Source organism: Ranitomeya variabilis, chromosome 6, assembly GCF_051348905.1.
Source record: "Ranitomeya variabilis isolate aRanVar5 chromosome 6, aRanVar5.hap1, whole genome shotgun sequence".
NCBI lineage: Eukaryota > Metazoa > Chordata > Amphibia > Anura > Dendrobatidae > Ranitomeya > Ranitomeya variabilis.
In genome coordinates this window covers 91,466,036-91,482,004 of record NC_135237.1, presented here as the reverse complement: position 1 = coordinate 91,482,004, position 15,969 = coordinate 91,466,036, and the positions used below count along the sequence as shown (strand labels likewise).

General features: G+C 41.2%; 1 protein-coding gene across 1 annotated transcript in view; it reads left to right on the top strand.

The window, feature by feature from the left end:
- OSBPL3 (oxysterol binding protein like 3) overlaps positions 1–15,969 on the top strand; it is a 172,776-nt gene that overhangs the window by 142,566 nt on the left and 14,241 nt on the right. Inside the window, exons 15-18 of the mRNA XM_077268789.1 lie at positions 2,144–2,388; positions 7,708–7,845; positions 10,357–10,420; positions 15,541–15,619. Of these exons, the coding sequence (XP_077124904.1) occupies positions 2,144–2,388; positions 7,708–7,845; positions 10,357–10,420; positions 15,541–15,619 (526 nt within the window). The remainder of the gene's footprint in view (positions 1–2,143; positions 2,389–7,707; positions 7,846–10,356; positions 10,421–15,540; positions 15,620–15,969) is intronic.

Below are 15,969 nucleotides of genomic sequence, written 5' to 3'. Positions count from 1 at the left end.
GCCCCCCTCATACCGTGAAACCGTCTGGGAGGCGGGACTTTCCTTCCTAATCAGACGCAGCACAGCCGTCATTCATACCCCCTTGGTGCCGGGCGCCGCCTCCTCAACGTTGTTTGAATCTGTCCCGGAGCCTGCGCTGTTATGTTATCCCTTGGGCATGCGCAGTGAGCGCTGCCCGTCTTCTGACATCATTTGATGTCACAATTTTATAAGTGTTTATTTCAGCGTGTGCAAGGAGCATAACTAAAAGAGCCACCTTGTCCAAATGCAGCATTAGTGCTGCACAAGGTGGCTCTTTTAGTTACAAACGCCTGGGGGGGTGACAGGTTCCCTTTAAGGGCAGATGTCTACAGTGTTTTGGAATACTAATCAGACAGTTGCAGCTTCCAATCCTCCTTTTGGGAAAAACTAAAATCAACAGCAGTAAAGCTTCACGAAATGAAAACAAAATGCTAAAAAAAAAATTATTGCTATTATATTTATGTTTAAAAGTAGGACAAAAACAACAAGCAAATACCCTGCAGTATGAAAACCGTAATATTACATGTATATAAAAGGCCACGAGCAGTAGTCATGGTCGAGCTGTTGTCTGGTTACTCTCTGACACTTTACAGGAAAACAGTGTCTCAGTCCCAGTGTGGTGTCAGGTGTGGAGTGCATCACCCTCACGTGTAGTTGGTTGGTCACACTCTGCTGCATCCATTCTCAGGAGCTGCTGCACACAATTCAGGGGACACCAAGTTCATTGCATCAAGCAAACATTTATTGATTAGTTTAAGTTCATCAGGTTGTGACATGTGGGATAGGGCACAGCATTTCATGTTCCTTACTTCCTTGGTCCAACGCAGCTTCAGCCCTCCCACTGTTTGTTCTGGACTATCCCTAAACCCACTGACTCCTTCAACCTCTAGAATTTCCTGTCCACTTCTGCAGTGCATTCGGAACTGGCTACCTGCCCTTCATATGATTCCACGTCTACTGATCTTGTTATGTCAGAAGACCAGGATTGCAGGAATGTCCACAATGGATAACAGTACTGTCTCCCACTGCCTCAAACTATTGGCCCTAGCAGCCCACAGCACCTAAACTTGACCTTGACAACTGCATTTCCCCATCTCCTGACACTACCAGGAAGTGCCCACCTTTTATTAACACTAGTCCCCACTTACTGGGCTAGTTCTATCCATTAACTATATCCTATATACTAAACCTATTGCATTTATCTTATGTTCTATGCCTTTGCTAAACCACTTAATTATATGAACAGTACAGGTCTTATCCCTAATCTAATCCTCTACGTACCCTGCAGTATGCACTACTCACATTGTACATTAACACTTTACATTCTTATACGCTGTATATTACAACCACACAATATAAAAGACGCACGCCACTATTCACATTACATAGCGAAACCGCATAACCATGTACACATAGCTTGATTGTTGTCTTCAGGGCCAGAAACATAGCAGAACAGTTTGTCATTATTATACTTGGTTGACACTTTTTTGATCAAAAAAGTGTAAAAATCATCCCACCATGACAAGGTGTACCCAATCAGGATGGTCCTATCTATAGTATTTCACCTCTCTATGCTTAAAAAGAAAAACTTATAAGGTACTTGTGTCACTGAAACAATGCTTAACACTTTTTTCCCAAACATCCTTAAATCTCCATCAATAAAAAGTTATGTATGAATTGCGCTGACCCCTAAATTATTCTAACAAAAATTACAACTTGTCCCACAGAAACAAATCATTATTTCAGTTTTTCGATCAATTAAAAAATGTGATGCTCAACGAATAACCTGAACAGATAACATTCTAAATAATGGATTAAAGTAATGTCACCATGCCCTTCCCCTCTATTAATAATCTCCGAGCTGTCAGGAAGAAATGGCAAAAATTGGGGCAAAAACAGTAAAAATAATGCTGCCTAATGGAGGTTATCGAGTATAGAGGTTTAGTAGGTATTTTATACTAATCTTGCATAGTTTCATAATCTTCTTTGGACTTCTCACTTAGAATTTGCGTTGTGATAAGTATAGAAAAGCATAGCGGTAGAGTATTACATGGAGCACGGATGATTTATATGGTAATCTTTCTTCTTTATTTTTTTTTTCTCTTACGTCCTCATTTCATAGATGGGGCTTGTGAAGTAGATGGTTTTCGAAAGCACAGAACGTGTCTTCCAGCTCCGTGCCCAAACACAAGTAATATCAGTTTATGGAACATTCTTAGGAACAATATTGGGAAGGACCTATCCAAGGTGTCCATGCCGGTGCAGCTCAATGAGCCTCTCAACACTCTGCAACGATTATGTGAAGAACTTGAATACAGTGAACTTCTAGACAAAGCAGCGGAAACTCAGGACCCATATGAGAGAATGGTAGGATATTGATTTTTAGGATATATGTGTCTTTTACTAGCAATTAAATAGCAGAAGCAAATGTGGGAAAACTCTGGAAAGTAAGCATGCTATCAAGAAGAGAAGCTAAACAATTAATTTTTATGAATTAAAGTGAATGAACAATTGAGAAATCTAAATTAAATCAATATTAGGTGGAACCACCCTTTTACTTCCAAAAAGCATCAAACAAATATAGACAGATACTCATCTATCATGTAATACCATCTGGGAGGCATCTGATTGGCTCCAAATTTATTCTGCAGCTGTACAGCTATAAACCACAAACCTACTGCCAATAACATTAAGGACTATTTTCAGCATAAAGAAGAACAAGGAGTCCTGGAAGTGATGATATGACCTCCACAGAGTCCTGATCTCCACATCATCCAATTTTTCTGGAGAGAAGGATTTGCACAAGCCTAAATAATCAGATCTGTGGTTAGTTCATGATGTTTGGAACAACCTCCCTCCCGAGTGCCTTCAAAAACTGTGTACAAGTATTATCTAGAAGCATTGATGCTTTAATATGGTTTTGAAGGCAAATAGTGGTCACAACAACATTGATTTTATTTACTATATTGTTCATTGAATTTTGCTTTTTCTTAACTGACTGAAAAATGAACTATTAACAATTCTATATTTGAAAGTATTCTTACATAGTAACAGTTTGTCCTTACCCGAATAAAGCAATAATATATATCTATATATATAATTGTCTATATAATCTAATATATAAAGCTGAATGTGTGTGTGTGTGTATGTATGTATGTATGTATGTATGTCCGGGATTGGCATCTGAACCGTAGCAGCTACAGCCACAAAATTTTGCACAGTCACACGTCTGGACCCCGAGAGCGTCATAGGCTATGTTGTGAGGTGAAATTTTAACCCCGCGCTTTCCAATTCACCAAACAATTTTGCCCCTATCTACATAATGGGGAAAAAGTGAAAGGAAAAGTGTTGGAGGCGTCGCAGCTACAGGCACAAAATTTTGCACAGTCACACGTCTGGACCCTGAGAGCGTCAAAGCTATATTGTGAGGTGAAATTTTAACCCCGCGCTTTCCAAGTCACCAAACAATTTTGCCCCTATCTACATAATGGGGAAAAAATGAAAGGAAAAGTGTTGGAGGCAAATTAACAGCTGCCAGATGTGAACAAGGGGGACTTAAAGAATGACAGCGATGGCACCAAAGAGTATATACTGTACAGTTGCTAAGGTGGGGCCCCAACATGGGATAATCACACCACCACGGGGATATGAACACACACACAAAATGCGCCACACACTACCACGTGCTCGAACACATATACCACCCTCAGTGCACATTTCACCACACATACACCAACCTCGCCACATAAAAGTAGAAACACAAAAGTCGCCGCTCAAAACTCGCCACGCGCAAAACTCTCCACATGCAAAACTCGCCACACGTGCAAAACTCGCCACGCGCAAAACTTGCACACGCAGAAAAATTGCCACACGCAGAAAAATTGCCACATGCACAAAAGTTGCAACACATGCAAAAGTTGCCTCACACAAAACTTGCACATACTCAAAAGGCACCACACATAAAACTCGCCACGCGCAAAACTCGCCATGCGCAAAACTTGCTGCACACAACTTGCTACACTAACCTGTCACATGCAACTCGACACACAAAAAGTTGCTACACGCATGTCGCCACACAAAACTCATCTCACAAAAGTCCCTACATGCATGTCGCCACACGCAACTCAACACACACAACTTGACACACGAAACTCGCCCTAAAACACACACAAGTCTGGTATCCTTCAAAAATAAAAATCTGATTAATAAGCAGACAAACTACAAGAGCAACAAATGTACCATATAGGAATCCGGCAGCTGTCAGTCACATGACCAGTCTATTATGTGTATGTGTGAGCTAATATATACTGCCAGGGGGTGGGCTTACTGTTGGCTGGGGATTTATCAGGCTGCCATTTTAGCTTACAAATACTGAGGTAAAAATACTGACCAAATAACGTGTGAACGAGGGCTAATACAGGAGGAGATGGCATACAGCTATATACTATATACAGGAGATGACACACAGGTATATACTATTTACAGGGGAGATGACACACAGGTATATACTATATACAGGAGGAGATGACACACAGATATATACTATATACAGGAGAGATGACACACAGGTATATACTATATAGAGGAGGAGATGACATACAGGTACATACTACATACAGGAGGAGATGACATACAGGTATATACTATATACAGGAGGAGATGACACACAGGTATATACTATATACAGGAGCAGATTACCTACAGGTATATAGTATATACAGGAGGAGATGACACAGGTATATGCTATGTATAGGAGGAGATGACATACAGGTATATACTATATACAGGAGATGACACACAGATATATACTATATATAGGTGAGATGACACACAGGTATATACTATATACAGGAGATTACATACAGGTATATCTAATATATAAAGCTGAATGTGTGTATGTATGTATGTGTGTATGTCCGGGATTGGCATCTGTACCGTCGCAGCTACAGCCACAAAATTTTGCACAGTCACACGTCTGGACCCCGAGAGCGTCATAGGCTATGTTGTGAGGTGAAATTTTAACCCCGCGCGTTCCAATTCACCAAACAATTTTGCTCCTATCTACATAATGGGGAAAAAGTGAAGGGAAAAGTGTTGGAGGAAAATTGACAGCTGCCAGATGTGAACAATGAGGACTTAAAGAATGAGAGCGATGGCGACAAAGAGTATATACCGTACAGTTGCTAAGGTGGGGCCCCGACATGGGATACTCACCACACACGGGGATATGAACACAAACACAAAATGCGCCACACACTACCACGTGCTTGAACACATATACCACCCTCAGCACACATTTCACCACACACACACACCAACCTCGCCACATAAAAGTCGAAACACAAAAGTCACCACTCAAAACTCGCTACATGCAAAACTCGCCATATGCAAAACTAGGCTCACGCAAAACTCGCCACACGTGCAAAACTCACCTCATGGAAAACTCACCTCATGCAAAACTTGCACACACAGAAAAATTGCCACATGTACAAAAGTTGCACCACATGCAAAAGTTGCCTCACACAAAACTTGCACATACTCAAAATGCACCACACATAAAACTCGCCACGCGCAAAACTCGCCATGCACAAATCTTGCTGCACACAACTTGCTACACTAACCTGTCACATGCAACTCAACACACAAAATGTTGCTACACGCATGTCGCCACACAAAACTCATCTCACAAAAGTCGCTACATGCATGTCGCCACACGCAACTCAACACACACAACTTGACACATAAAACTCGCCCTAAAACACACACAAGTCTGGTATTGTCCTTCAAAAATAAAAATCTGATTAATAAGCAAACTACAAGAGCAACAAATGTACCATATAGGAAATACGGCAGCTGTCAGTCACATGACCTGTCTATTATGTGTATGTGTGAGCTAATATATACTGCCAGGGGGGAGGGCTTCCTGTTGGCTGGGGATTTATCAGGCTGCCAATAGCAACCAATCACAGCTCAGCTTCTATTTTGCTACAGTTAATTAACCTGAGCTCTGATTGGTTAATATAGGCAACAAAGACATTCTCAGTATAACAAAGCTAATATATGTTGTGAAATGCTTCTATTTGCTTAGTTTTTGCCTTTTAATAATTACATTTCTATCTATTTGTTTTGTGGTTTTTGTGTGCAGAATAAATTTTTGTTAACACATTCTATTTTGCTAACAGCAGTCATTAACCCGGGCGAAGCCGGGTAGTACAGCTAGTTGTCTATATAATTGCAAAACAGCCACGACCAATCAGCGACGGGCACAGTACGGCGGAAAAATGGCCGCTCCTTCCTCCCCGCAGTCAGTGCCTGCTCTGTACTCTCCTCCAGTTAGCGCTCACACAGGGTTAATGGCAGCGTTGACCGCGGTGTAACGCAATCGGTTAACGCTGCTATTAACCCTGTGTGACCAACTTTTTACTATTCATGCTGCCTATGCAGCATGAATAGTAAAACAATCTAATGTTAAAAATAATTAAAAAAAATAAAAAATAGTTACATACTCACCCTCCGATGGCCCCCGGATCGACAACAGGCCTTTCCCGATCGCGACGCTCCGGTAACCGGTCCGTGCTGCGATCTCGCGAGACCGCAATGCACTCTTCAGACCGGAGCGCGCGAGGATCATCGGTGACCGGCCGCTTCGATCTGGGCGCCAACGGAGGGTGAGTATGTAACTATTTTTTATTTTAATTCTTTTTTTTTAACAGGGATATGCTGTATACTATGTGGCTGGGCAATATACTACGTGGCTGGGCAATATACTACATGGCTGGGCAATATACTACGTGGCTGGGCAATATACTACGTGGCTGGGCAATATACTACGTGGCTGGGCAATATACTACGTGGCTGGGCAATAGCATATTCTAGAATACCCGATGCGTTAGAATCGGGCCACCATCTAGTATATATATATTTGGCTAATGCAGAAGAGTCTTCAATATAATTTTTTTTCCTGTAGTAACTTAGTTTCCTAGTAGGATTTATAAATTTAGGTGGACCTTTCACCAAATTTTTCAGGTTGCGCTGGACACACAGTGTAATAGTGGCTGCAGTATGGAACTTTTTTTTATCATCCCTCCTCTTTATTGCGGTGATATGAGCGTTCAAAGTGGCAACTAATGCATTAACTTTGTTTAAGTCCATGTGGGTGTTGCTAGATACTTCTCACTGGGGCGAATACTTCCCTCTGAGTTCTTATCTGGTAACACCAACTTGGACTTGACAAAAGTTAACTCATTATGTGCCAATACTTTTATTATTGCTAATATCTCTACAATGGAGAGATTAAATAAAATAAAAAAAAGAAGTTTTAATTCGCTCTGCAGCCACTATTATATCATGTGTCCAGTTAAACAGGAAGAATTTGGTGAAATGTCATCTCCAGCCTCCTTAATAACTTCACTAGGGAGCAAACTGAACAGGTTGTTGTTCAAGGCTATAAGGATGGATCTGCTCACTTTGAGTACAGTGAACAGTTCTTTTCTGAAAATTAGTATCTATAAATTGCTAATATTTTTCTCAGCACTTTACAATACAAGCATCCCTTCAGCTGGGACTGTCTTCCATGTGTAACAGCAGATACCTAAGGGACTTTGGTACACAATCAATTAACTATTTTGACTACACACTTCCATAAAGTGTTAATTTCTGTGAGATAATTCATCTTGTGTATCATAGGTTTACGTTGCCACATTTGCAGTATCCGCATATGCCTCCAGTTTCTATAGGGCTGGTAGCAAACCATTTAACCCTGTGCTCGGAGAAACGTATGAATCTGTAAATGAAGACAAAGGATTCCGGTTTATTGCAGAGCAGGTACTGTGTTTTCTTACATTTCAGTTTCCCGTAAGCCAGACGTTGGTTACGGACTGTTATACCATTAATAGTTTGTTCTGTCCATTAGCATCTTATTATTATTATTATTAATAATAATAATAATAATAATAATGTTTAATTTAATATAGCGCTAACATATTCCGCAGCGCTTTACAGTTTGCACACATTATCATCACTGTCCCCGATGGGGCTCACAATCTAAATTCCCTATCAGTTTCTTTGGAATGTGGGAGGAAACCGGAGAACCCGGAGGAAACCCAGGCAAACACGGGGAGAACATACAAACTCTTTGCAGATGTTGTCCTTGGTGGGATTTGAACCCAGGACTCCAGCGCAGTAAGGCTGCAGTACTAACCACTGAGCCACCGTGCTGCCCTTATTAGCACCCCCCTTATATTAACTCATGTGAAGGAAAACCTTGATCTATTGGTATGATCTCTATCCACTCAGGCAGCGTCGGTTGAGGGTGCTATGGGTCCACCAGTAACAATCACTGATGTGTCCCACTCTTCTGCTGCCTGCAAATATTTCCTGACAGTCATTCACAAATTTACCTATGCTTCTAAATAATAATAAGCTGGGTAGTTTAGATGAATGAATGATAAGATGCTTGTATCTTATCTTAATAATTGTATCATACAATTATTAGGTTCTGTAGAAGGACGTAGATCTGGGAATTTATTATGATGGAATATAGGCTGAACTGGATGGACAAATGTCTTTTTTCGGCCTTACTAACTATGTAACTATGTAACTATGCTGTTTTTGTCTGTATATAGTGAAAAAGTGTATTGTACCATCTACTTTCTATATAAGTGGTGGGGGTCCCCCGGGGACTTTACCTGTTCCCCGGTGTGCCAGTCTGAGCATGCACCCAGGGACTAAAGGCAAAGTAATTAGAATGGTAATAGATATTTCATAAAACTTAATTTTTCGCATCAAAAAAATCCACAAGCCAAAATCGGATGTACTTTTATAAACTTTTATATATTGAGTGTAAAAAAAATAAAAAAAAATACAGATCTGTTTTTTTGTAGTATCATCCATAGATTTAACAATACTGCGTAAAGGATTGCATTCTGATTTTCTTCCACAATGAGCATTTGTACCTTGTGCCCTGTCAGGAAGCAGACAAGGTTGTTATTTGGCTCTTATCCGAGCCAGTCCCAGGGGCCACATCCGATGCCAATTCTAGCGGTTAGATTGGTGCCCTTTGACATTCTCTCTGAGCAGAGTCTAGTAAGCGCACGGTGCAGATAGTGTTGTTCCTACACTCCACCTAATTTAGTGCAGAGAAGGCGTTCAGCATGTAATGCATTATTACAGGAGCTATTTGTTAGATGTGCTAAAGCATTACCTAAGAGATTGATAAAAAAAAAACATTGTATTACTGTTTAAGTGCCATTGATTCTTGCTCTGAAAATTGAATCTTTTGAGACCGAGTCTCCTCTGCTGGAAGTGCAATTGATTCTGAAGCCTAAAGCCTGTAACAGTATATATAGATCTGGACAGGTCTCTGTAGGGATGCAGCCGTGGCTGGAGAGATCTGGGACATGGCCATAGGGATGTCTGAGTTTTAGGAGTAGGAATGAGTTTAGCTTAAGATCTCTAAAGCTTTTCACAGCAGAACCATGTAACTATCGTGTAATGAAAAGTTTTTTGAAAAGTTTTTCAACTTTCTAAACAAAAACTTTTTTCTAGCTCCTCCCCAATTTTAAGAGCTTTAAATTTATATTTGTAATGTATTTGTTCATTGTATAATATAATTTTCCAGTATACCATTCAATACTTTCCTTGCAGTCATTCAATAGGAAACTTAAAGGAGTTGTTCCATTTCATTAAAAGTTAATCCCGAGCATCAACAAAGCAGTCCTCACCTTCCTTGAGTCCACCGTCAAGTTTTGCCGTTGCTCGAGGTGTTTAGCTGTGGTTGACGCAACCATCCGTGAGCTGAGCGGATGTGATCGGGGCTTCCAATATGGACCTAATGCCTGCTGAGAGACAATTTATTTGCAGTGGCAATGATGTCACGTTGATAACATGGCAGCCAAACCCATACACTGAGAGAAACGGTGAGACTCACAGGCAAACCTGGGGAAAATGAGTGCAGCATGGTTTGTTGCAGTCGGGAATTAACTTTTAATTAAGGAAAACAGCCCCTTTAATTTACTAAGAGAAGATGAAAATCCGCTCTGATCTTGTTCATGGCAATAAAATATCACAACGATACAACTTTGAAATAACCCAACACTTGAGTAAGCTGGACGTAAGCTTTCAGCCACTGGGTGTTAGCAAAAAGTCACTCACTGATGGCTAGCAGGGATTTTTTTTTTCTTTTTAAATAAAAGTATGAAATAAAATCCTGTTTATAAAAACAAGTGTCTGAGGTGGACAAATTCTGAATGCTGGTAAAATGGATAGCTGGAAAATATATAAACCATTTCTATTTATGGAGTGGAAAAGAATGAATGAATGTTTTTTTCTTCTCAGGTGAGTCATCACCCGCCCGTATCTGCCTGTCATGCTGAATCTGACAATTTTGTATTATATCAAGGTAAATATTTAACCTATGGATGCAGAGGTATTGTTAGAAGTGTTTCCTCAAAATAATCAGATAATAAACTGGTGTGGAAAAATGTAATGAATTTATTCCAAGAATTCCTTTGCTTAAAAAAAATAATATTTTTCGGACTATAAGACGCACTTTTCCCCCAAAAAAAATTGTGAGGAAAATGGGGGGTTCGTCTTATAGTTGGAATGCAGGCTTACCGGCAGTGTGGCGGCTGCAGAGGTGTGGGGATGATGAGGCGCGGTGAGCGGTATGGCGTGAGCAGGGTCCCTTCCACAGGTGAGGTGATGCCGCGGCCCGGTATCCAAGGCGAGCATCAGAGCTGGGTGAATCACGGCTTTCTCGGTGGCGGCGGCCATCTTCCTGAGGCCGCGCGTGCGCAGATTGAGTTTTCTGCTTCCTAGGGCTTTAGGAAAATGGCCATGGGAGACCGCGCATGCGCAGATTGAGATCGCGGCGGCCACTTTCCTGAAGCCGAGTTAGCAGATTGAGATCTCTGCTTCAGGAAAATGGCCGCCGCGATCTCCATCTGCGCAAGCGCGGCCTCCCGTGGCCATTTTTCTGAAGCCCTGGGACGCAGAGTACTCAATCTGCTCACCCGTAGCCTCAGGAAGATGGTGCCGCCACCGAGAAACTGGTTAACACAGCTCTGCTGCTCACCTTGGATACCGGGCCGTGGCGTCACCTCACCTGAGGAAGTGACCGCACATCTGCCGCCGCCACAGCACTGCAGCAACCCCCCAAATGGACACCAGGCCATGGCGTCGCCCACCTAAGCAGGAAGGGACCCTGCTCAGGTGCACGCCATACCACCCACCGCGCCTCTGCATCACCGCACCTCTGCTGACACCATGCCTCCTGTGACCCTGCTCTGCCACCGCCTGCCCTCAGGTAAGATATCTTAAATTCAGACAATAAGACGGACCCCAATCTTATAAAAAATCTTTTTTTCTGCAATTTTCACCCCAAATTTGGGGTGCGTCTTATAGTCCGAAAAATACGGTATATGATGAGGAAGAATTTTGTGAAGAAGGGGCTGTGTAATCGTGAGAACAAGACTCTACAGAGTTCAGGTTTGAAGAGTGCAGATGTGCGCCTACTTGACCTCCACTCTATTCACTGTCAATAGGACTTCTAGGAATAGATGAGCACAGTGCTTGGATATGTCCAGCAGTCCTATAGAGAGTGAATGGAGGGTAGGTTGAGCATTTGTGTCTCCACTCAGTGCAGCATTCTTGTGGCTTTGAAGCACCTATTCTTGGGATTCCCCATCCTATGGATAGGAAATAACTTGCAATTCAGGTAAAAGTTTTTAAGGCAATGTGCTATAAATTAGCGTTGGTGGTAGACCTTGAACTTAGTCACTTGCCAGTTTATGAGAAATCTCAGTCACACTGACCCTAATTCTGGTGGAATCGTTTTGAAAAATTGCAAAATGTTTCTGTTTTTGGTGTTTTCATGCTAGTTTTGCCCGACTGCCAGAATGAGTGGAGCGGGATGAGGGGGTGTGACACCAGAGTTCGTTTAATTCCTGAGAACCTGTGGTGTAACTTTCACTAGAAATATTACTCCAGTCCGTGATATTTGTGATCAGGCAAATATCACTTTTAAGACATGCCTGATTCATTAACAGGCATGCGTGTCTTGGCACGTCCTTGTCAAGACCAACACCAGTCTTGATGGATCGGGGCCTTAGTTCCAGATAAAGTTCTGTCCATTTCATTCACTCACACCTCACCGACATCCTTGGGATAGGTCATCAATATCAGATTGTTAGGGATTAGTGATGAGTGAGTATGCTCCGATAAGGTGTTACCCAAGCACGTGAGTGTACTAGTAGGGTATCTTCGGTGTGCTTGAATACTATGGTCCAGTCACCGTGTTCCACAGCTGCAACACATGCAGGGATTGCCAGTTTGTTGACTCCACCAATCCACAGTCAAACAGTGTACAAATGGAGTAAATGTGAGACTATTATTATTCTCCCCATGACTGATCAACCAATAAAGATCACTCCAAGAGCAAGGCATGTAATAGTCCTTGAGATCACAAAGACACCCAAGGTAACCTCTAAGCAATTAAAGGCCTGTCTCACATTGGCTAATGTTCATGAATGAGTCCACCAACTGGAGGACACTAAACAACATTTGTATGCATGGCAGGATTGCAAGGAGGAAGTCACTGATCTCCTAAAAACATTGCTGCCAATCTGCAGTTTGCTAAAGATCACATGGACAAACTAGAAGGCAATTGGAACAGTGCTTTTTGGAAAGATGAGGTGAAAATAGAACTTTTTGGTTTAAATGTGAAGTGTTTTGTATGTAGAAAGAAACACTGTATAGCTGCATAAAAATCTCATACTATATCTGAAACACAATGGTGTAGTAACTTGTTTTGGGCTTTTTTGGGACTAATTCACAATTACTGGAAATATTTAATTGTAGTTATTTTTGTATAAAGGAGTCACATCTGATATTGGATGCAAGGGTTCACATACTTTTGCCACTCAGATGTGATATTGAATCATTTTCCTCAAAAGAAAATGACAGTCTAATATTTTTCACTCATTTGTTTGATTTGGTTTCTTTAAGGACTTGTGTGAAAATCTTTTATAGTTTTAGGTCGAATTTGTGCAAAAATATGGATAATTCTGAAGGGTTCACAAAAATTCAAACCCCTTTGTAGGAGCTGAGCTGCAGTACCCTAGAACAGCCACTACACAGTGTATTGAGCCATAGTGTACTAGCTCTGTAGGCCGACTCCTCTGTATAGGCCATCAATATCAAAATAATGGACAACCCCTCTAAAATGTAAAAACAAAAAACTATGAAACCTGTTCTTCTTGAAATATTCCACCACTTTACAAGTCAGCAGTACCCTCTTAGTTTTTAGTAACTTTGTTCCTTCCATTTTTTTTACATCCCTTTATCCACATGGCATGGAAGGGAAAAGACCGCTGAAAAAATATTGTATAGGTTTGGTATAACATCCACACAGGGTTGAAGCTTCAGTGCTGTAAAACATCATTCCTTCTCTATTATTCACATTCACCAAATGGCTTTTCTGACTTCTGTTGCCAAAATAAACCACAAGTAAAATGTGACCAATAATAGAAACAGTAGAATTTAGTCATCTAAATACATAGCAGTTCTGGATTCATCTTTCCTATGGCTAAACAGAACATGTTGAGACAAGATAAATTGCTGTTGTAAATTACAGCGATATGTCATGTTTGGCTGATATTACTGGCAGCTTTTAATGGGTCAGGTATCATCTTGGGATGCCGGATGTTCTCCAAGTGGCGTATACTGTCTAATGTGTTTGGAAATGAAAACTCCAAATGGGATTTTATGAGCAAATGATGATTGTAAATGGGATTTTGAATGCACATTAGCAGCGAGATACAATAGCAGTGTATTATAGGAATACATTGCTCAATCATCATCGGTACATTTACCAGATAGTATATGTCCTCCAGCCAGGAACATTGTGTCCCTCTATCATATGCAACGCCTCCACAACAGGGATCGATACTTGGATTTCAAATACATTCCTAGTTACTTCTTTTTGCCCTTTGGTTATGTTGACATGGCGGGCAACAAAAGGTCCCAACTTACCACACTGACCTGTAGTCAGGCTGCCTGGAGTCCATCATGGTGTTTCTCCCTTTGATGGGAAGAAATGCGCTGCACAATATATTCTTCACATGAGACCTCTAGATATCTGTGGTGGGGCTCTTCTACAGATCCTCCAACACATATCTGAACTTTATGGATGTTGGTATCTAGAAGAAGCTGAGCTTCACCGGAAAAGTTTTGTTTTCCACTATGCCCTATTTAGAAACCATGCGTAGCTCACTGTTATACCAATTCTCTGCCCTCTCTACACCTCTGTCCTTGTCTCCCCAGGACACGAAGACAAAGGAAAACTCAAAGAATTGCTGTTTTTTTTGTAAAGTTTTACGGTTATTCTTTATCCTTTCTCCAAGGAACAGACCAGATATTAACAATATTAAAGTAAATAGGAAAGATAAGAAACACTGTGTTAATGAGGCTTTCTGGTTTTGAAAAACCCCTTTCCCCTGGCTGCAGTTTATTAAAAAAACAAACAGTCTTGTGCACACCGTCCCCAGTCCAGCGCCGTCATCCCTGCTGCTCCCAGGGCAGGGCTGTGGAGTCGGAGCCCATTTTGTTGGAGTCGGAGTCTGTGTCGTGGAAATTGAGGAGTCGGAGGTTTGGCTTACCGACTCCACAGGCCTTTTAGGGCTGTAGAGTCGGAGTCTAAGGCAGAGCCCATTTTGGTGGCGTCACGGTCAGAGTCATGGAAATTGAGGAGTCTGAGTCGGAAGTTTGGCTTAATGACCCCACAGCCCTGTCCCAGGGTCTTTTATTGTTTGCAGTGGTGACATCACGCCAACCGTGCAGCAGCTAGTAACGGAGCTCAGCGTCTCTGCCCAAGACGACTCCACTATCCGCTGAGCTCATTGATTGTTTATTGACAGCGGTGCTGATGTTACGTTGACAGCGCTGCAGCCAATCAGTGAGTTCCGCAGCTTGAGTAGTCAACTCTGACAGTCACTGAGCTCCGTTACTTGCTGCTGCACTGGAAGCAAGAAAATACATTGGGAGCAGTGACCAGGGCTCAATGCTGGATGGGTGAGGGGGAGTAAAGCACAATTTATGAATAATTATCTTGAATAATATTAGTGCCATTATTTTGTTTGTGGTGTGTACAAAGTTTTACTTTATATGTAAACTTTTCTAACTCTGCTTTCTGTTGAAGTAAAATCTATACCCGTAGCTGGTTGTTACAATGAAGACTCGTTACACGCGGTTTACTCTGCCCTCTAGTGGTACGGTCGCCTAGAATAGACAATATTTATAAAATGTGAACAGATGCCGAGTACAAGATAAAAAATATATTTATTCTAGGTAGACTATGGTCTTCTTGTAAATGTACATCTCATTATAAGGAACTATGTTGGGTAATGATCTAAAGTAATGTCTAAAACGTCTTCATACGATGAATTCTGTCTGCATGAAAAATAATTATATTCATCTATTTTTCCCGTTCTCTATCAAATACATTTTTCTTTTATATTTCAGATATACGATGGAAAAATAAATTTTGGGGTAAATCTATGGAAATTGTCCCAGTTGGGACAACACATTTGATTCTACCAAGGCAAGTCTGTGTCACACAGAGAAATAATATAGAAAGTTACAGTTAGGTCCATATATATTTGGACAGAGACAACATTTTTCTCATTTTGGTTATAGACAATACCACAATGAATTCTAAACAAAACGATTCAGATGCAGTTGAAGTTCAGACTTTCAGCTTTCATTTGAGGGTATCCACATTAAAATTGGATGAAGGGTTTAGGAGTTTCAGCTCCTTAATATGTGCCACCCTGTTTTTAAAGGGACCAAAAGTAATTGGACAGATTAAATAATTGTAAATAAAATGTTCATTTCTAGTACTTGGTTGAAAACCCTTTGTTGGCAATGACTGCCTGAAGTCTTGAACTCATG